At 43.2% G+C, this 6,191-nt stretch overlaps 1 protein-coding gene across 3 annotated transcripts in view; it reads left to right on the top strand.

The window, feature by feature from the left end:
• The first annotated feature begins 1,214 nt into the window (after positions 1 to 1,214).
• The window catches only part of NUP58 (nucleoporin 58), a 37,830-nt gene continuing 32,853 nt past the window's right edge, over positions 1,215 to 6,191 (top strand). For 2 of the 3 annotated variants that reach the window (XM_023517234.1, XM_003796710.3), the window contains exon 1: positions 1,215 to 1,541. In XM_023517234.1, coding sequence (XP_023373002.1) covers positions 1,435 to 1,541 — 107 coding nt within the window. In that variant the 5' untranslated portion in view covers positions 1,215 to 1,434. The remainder of the gene's footprint in view (positions 1,542 to 6,191) is intronic. The other variant, XM_003796711.3, reaches the window with a different exon arrangement.

Below are 6,191 nucleotides of genomic sequence, written 5' to 3'. Positions count from 1 at the left end.
ACCACAGGACCCACGCTCATAACCCCTCATCTAAAGTGAAATACTTCCCAAAGTCCCCATCTCCAAAGTTATATACGTTGGGGGAGGAGAGGGCAGGCGGATTTGGGGGAGGGGGGCATACTTCAGTCCACAGCAGTGGCAATGCTTAAGGTCAGCCGGACAAAATGTTGAATTATGGGAAGCTGTGAGGTGAGAGATTAGAAAGATTGGTCGTATGGAGGCCATTCAGTGCTAGACTAAGGCACCACTGGAAGTGACATGGGTATAATTATTTTAAGAAAACAAATCTAGGGATTGCTTATGGGATGGATTTTATTGAAAAAGACCATTTGGGGGAGTAATGTAATAATCCACGATGGAAAAATGAAGACCCACATTATGAAGGCAGCCCTGTAATGCACCACCGCTATAAAGCCTTTCCTGATTTTTCCGCCTGGTGGGATCTATTCTTTAAATCCGCACTTTTGTTACTCCTAGACCCCTTACATTTCGCCTTATATTGTACATGCTTCTGCACTTTTCCCATCCTTTCCACTCTGCAGTTCCACTGGTATGAGCACCAGGTGCTGGAGCGCCGCACAGGTGCTCTCACATTCCTCCTACCCACTAAGATTCGCTGACACTAATTGATGGCTGCGTGCTAGGAGACTCAGAGGGCTTAGCCAATTCTATTCGGTGGGCACGGCGAGGAGGGCCGGCCACCCAACCCACGCCGCCTAGATACACTTCTGAGCCCCCTCGAGGAGGTGCTTGGGGCCTGCAAGGACCACGTCAAGCAGGTTCCAGCCGCCGGGCCGGGCGTGCAGAGGTGGGGCTCACATCGTGCGTGCGACTGCTGAGCGACTCATTAACCACTGGTTTCTGAAACGTCCAAAGGACGGGTCGGTAACCAACGAAAGCCAGAAGCCTCCTCCTTTTCTGTATTGGGGTGGAGGAGCCTCGGAGACACTCTTGAGATCCCTCCCCAACTCTGGATTTTGCGCATCATTTTTGTCAGGAGGCGGGATCGAAACAATGAGATTCATCAGCCATGAAGTACAAATTACGTCAGCACAGATGCTAAGATAAAAGAACTAAAAAAGAGAAAACTGGTTTTGTCATGGATTTTTTTAAAATTCCAGGAGCCTACCCCTTTAAGAGAACTGGGAATGCGCCGACCCCACCACCTTCTCCCAGTGTTCCCTGCGCAGCTAGCGGACCCCAACCCCCTCCCAGGGTTCCCTGCGCGGCCGGCTCGCTGGCGTTCGAGCGCCGAGCGTGCTTTTGCGTGGTTGCTCCGCCCCCTCCGGCCTTTCCTTCCGGCGGCTAGGGTTTGAAGTGTCCGCCGGCTCTGGACTGGGCGAGTACGATGCTGCCCGGCCCGCCTCGGCTTTGAGGCGAGAGGAACGTCCCAGACCCCTTTCAACTTGCTGACAGCGTGTAGTCCCAGCAGCTATGTCCGCGGGGTTCTCCTTCGGGTCTGGGACCCTGGGTTCCTCCACTGTGGCTGCCGGTGGGACCGGCACAGGCGGCGGTTTCTCCTTCGGGACTGGAGCATCTAGGTAACTGCACTCTCTAGCCTGCCCGGGCCTGGCGTTCCCCTGCAGAGCTCCCTGGTGCCCTCGTCCTCTGCTTTCCCACTGGCCGCCTTTCCGGGGGCCTGTAGGGAAGCACTTACGGAGCGGCAGAGTGTAGGCCTCCCGCTCGCCGCCGTTCCCGGACCCTGCCAGGGGCTGGAAGGGTGGAGAACGGGATGGTCTCTGTGCTGTGCGGTCGGCACAAGCTCCGTGTATCATGCAGGCAAGTGGGGTCTCGACGGTGCGAAGAGGGCCTGGAGCTTTAGAGGGTTAGCGATGTGATGTGTTAGTCGTGGGCATTGAACGAACGTTGAATAAATGAATGAAATCATAGCTTATTGTGGGGTTTTTAGAAAGGGACAATTTTTAGAAAGTTTTAAGAAGAGCAGTTGAAAGTTTATTCCTCACAACTGAGATTTCACTGCATTATTTACAGCTTTGGATATTACGGCACTATGACGACTTCGTAGATATTTTAAACGAGCTTTTCAAAAAGCTTTTTGCTACATGGGACTCTGTTTTTTAAAAATATGTTTTACAGTGTTTACTGGTGACAGTTTTGTGCAGTATATACAGACCAGTACGTCATGGGTAAGAACGGTGTGTTGTAATGGCTCAACATTGGCTTTTACTTAAGTAGGTAGCATCTTCATTTTGTGCACCCCACTAGTTCAGGTTGCGACAAAAATATAACTAGCAAAGTTTCAGAACGAGAAGTTGAAATGATGAGACATTTTAATGAGAGAACTTACTCTCTTAAAGATGAAAATGGAGGAGTTCATAGAATCAGAAAGTGTGCACACTGTTGACAAATCTGTCTCCTGAAGATTAAGGGATGTGTTTGTAAATTAGAAAGGCCAAAATACCTTCAGCGTTACCTGTATTTCAAAAAGGGAGAGATGAGCCACAAACAACACTCAAGTCAGAAATTCGGGAGTTTACCTCCTCACTCCCTTTTTCTTTTACTCTACAGTCCTTAGCAAGTTCTGATAGTTTTACTTAAGTAGTTTGCATTTGTTTTCATTTCCAGCGCCACCACCCTGATCCAGGCTGTCATCATTCAAAGAACAAATGTTTATTGGACAAATTCCTATGTGTCAGGCTGTGTTTTAGGCACTGAGATAAGTAAGAGTCCTGCCCTTCTGACTCTTACATTCTTATGAAAATATTTCTTATTCCTGCTAGGTTTTTAACCATCTTCTTGTGTTAGATGAAAATTGTTCACATCAGCTTCTTAGGTTAGTTGGGTGGAATCTCCTTCAGTTATTTTCCACTATCCATAGAATGAAGTATAAAAAAAGAAACAAACAAAACTTCAACTTTTCATAATCTACAAGGCTCAGAATAATCTGGAACCTCTCCAAACTCATCTTGAACCTAACTTTTTCTTTCAGTGATCTAGACCCACTATACATAAAAACAAAACATTTACATTACCATCCAGTACATGTACACAAATAAATGAAACAAAGTTTCAGAGAAAGATACTTTAACTTCATGTTTTCTGTTCAGTTCAGTTCATTTTTAGAAGAAAAATGCTGCTGTGACTTGGTAAATTAATTTTGTGCTCCTGTAATGGTCTAGATTTTTTGGAACTCAAATGGTTTCTTAACCTAGAGGCTTTTTCTGACCTGTCAGTCTAGGGGAGATTTCCATTCTCATAGAACTCTGCTTAGAGTACTGATCTCAGTTATAATTGGTTCACTATATTGTTTACCTGTTCCTTGTCTGATCTCAGCACTAGCATGTAAGCTCTATGGTGGTAGAGACCTTTTCATACTGTTTTTCCCATAGACGTACCTGGAACTGTATGTATTTGTTGAATGAACAAATGATTAATATTTGTGTCTCTCACTGACTGGAAGCTTTCTGAGGGCTGAGTCTGAGCCTTAACCACTCCATCCTCAGTCCCTGGGAGACTGTCTGGCATAGAAATCGGGCTTTAATAAATGCTTGTTGAATGACTGAGTAGTAAATAAGTTATTCGTAATAAACTGAAAATATTTACCCAAGCTTTAGTAAGGCTTGGATCAATTAATGAAAACTGAGACAGTCCATTAGAGAGCTGATTGGGAAGTCCCAGACTGGTGGTGTGGTAAATCATTTTAGAGGACTTTCTCTCCAAGCCTCAGCTCCGATGTCTGGAAAAGGGGTATAATCATATGTTTTCCTCAGGGTTATTGAATGAGATGAAGTATGTAAAGTATTTAGCATCTGGCACTTGCTAAGTGCTAGGTAAGTATTAGCTGTTATGTTAGCTCCCAAGTCCACATTAAGGTAAGCTGGGAAAGTTAAAATAACATTTCTGACCTCATTTGAGCCAGCTGTCTTACTACAACTCATCCTATTAAGTCCTTGGCAGATAACACTGGAGGTAGTGTGGTAGTTTTTGTTTTTCTTAAAGTAAATTTTCTATCACAGAAAAATTTCTCTTGAGCTTCTAGGGTGGAGTAGGAAGATTTCATTCTGATGTATTTCTTTGGTAATATTTTCAACTTTAGCGATGTAACACTCATTGATAATGTCTTTGGTTACCTTATGTTGTCAGAAATTTTGAATATTTTAATTCATTGCCTGAAATCACAATCGCTGTTCATTTTTTGTAGCTTTCTAGAATAGCAATAAGAAAAGAGATCACTTGTTTGGGAATAAGGAGCACTTAATAACCATTTTCCTAATTAGATGTCTTCAAAATTTGCTAACGTTATCTTTTTCTTTTAGCTTTTTTTCTTTTTTACAAACCCTGTGTCAAAGGCCTTCAATAGATCGCAGTGAGGGAGCTGCCCTGCTGCTATGAAACCCTTGTTCATATGCAGCTCATCTACGGATAGTTTAGCAGAATAGTTTAGCACTGGGTTCCCGGTAAATGCATGGCATGACAGGTGAGGTGTGGCCATCTTTCTGGCTGCACCCTGTTTCCCATGACGAGAAACACTTTCTATTTGTTTAAATATCTCCAAGACACGTACTGTATTCCATGTTTTACACACAGTGGTCCCAAAGTACTGATTGTACTGTCTGTGTCATCTGGACATAGCCATTACAAACTGTACTCTATTCCTTTTAGCTCTCAGTTTTTGTTTTGTTTTTTAATTTTATTCTTTTAATGTGGTATCTCAGTTTGAGTTATAACAACATTTTGTATTATTTTAATGATAACAGGGTCTTACTCTGTTACAGCTTAGGCTGGAGTGCAATGATGTGATCATAGCTCATTGCAGCCTCGAATTCCTGGGCTCAGGCATCTTCTCACCTCAGCCTCCCAAGTAGCTGAGACTACGGCTTTGGGGGATTGTCTTGTTTTGTTTTTTGTAGAGAAGAGGTCTCCAACTCTTAGCCTCACGTGACGTTCCCACCTCAGCCTCTCAAAGTGTTGGGATTATAGGTGTGAGCCACCATACCTGGCTAATTTTTCTAGTTTTAGTGAAGACAGGTCTCACTCTTGCTCAGACAGGTCTTGAACTCCTGAGCTCAAGTGATTGATCTTCCTTGGCCTACCAGAGTGCTAGCAGTCATGTTTTTTATTGTTTGGGGTTTTTTGTTTGTTAGTGACAAGGTCTAGTTCTGTTGCCCATACTATAGTGCAGTGACCTGATCATAGCTCACTGAAACATTGAACTTCTGGGCTCAATAAATCTTTTCATCTTAGCCTCTCTAGTAGCTGTAATTATAAGTGCCTGCCACAACACCTAGCTAATTTTTCTATTTTTAGTAGAGACAGGGTCTCCCTTTTCCTCAGGCTGGTCTCAAATTCTGGAGCTTAAGCCATCCCCTGCCTCAGCCTCCCAGAATGCTAGGATTTATAGTTGTGAGCACCATGCCTGGCCAGTAGTGGTAAATTTATTGAAAGTGTACATTTCCATTGCTTGAATTAGAATACTTCCCTTTTCCTAGGCCCCCAATGTGTGCAAAATACTGTGAGTGGCTCCTTGGACTGATTATGAAAGTGATGGACATGGACTAAAGTAACTTGAAGAACTATTCTGGCTTGGATTACAGTTACTTGTGTTATTTTATTTCCCTGGTGAACAACATGTTCCTTAAGTAGGGGCTGTCTTAGTCGTCTTTCTACCCCCTTGCTATTCTTGGCATAATACCTTGTACCTAATGTTTAATTGAATAAGTATTTCTAATCATAACAATAGTAACAACATTTATTGAAGTTAATTTGCTCTGCATAATTTTTAACCTTTATTATAAAACTCTACTAAGTGGGAACTGTTTTTCTCATTTTGCAAATGAGGAAACAGGGGCTTTTAAAGGCATTTAAATGTGACCCAAGTACCAGAACATGGGGGAGCTGGTACTGGAACCCAGCTGCAACAACACTACTGCCTTTTCCTTAAATGGAAACGTCCCAGGACTTGTAAGATTTTAAAAATGATGTTGAGTTCTTTCTTGGTGACTATGTCTTTATGGAATGGCAGAGAGAGAAGTAATACAGATAAATATGTAGGACAATGGCATTTCTCATTATGCTAGTCATGTTGTTAAAATCTCTCTTAACTTTCCTAGGTAATTTTTCTTTCTTTTAGAGGCAGAGTCTCATTCTCTTACCCAGCCTGCTGCAGCATAGCAGCACAATCCTAAAACACTGCAGCTTCGAATTTTGGGCTCAAGCAGTCTTCTCACCCA

Source organism: Otolemur garnettii, unplaced genomic scaffold (assembly GCF_000181295.1).
Source record: "Otolemur garnettii isolate 467f Iridium unplaced genomic scaffold, OtoGar3 scaffold00106, whole genome shotgun sequence".
Taxonomy (NCBI): domain Eukaryota; kingdom Metazoa; phylum Chordata; class Mammalia; order Primates; family Galagidae; genus Otolemur; species Otolemur garnettii.
The sequence above is the reverse complement of the archived record's forward strand: the minus strand, read 5'-3'. Positions and strand labels throughout refer to the sequence as shown.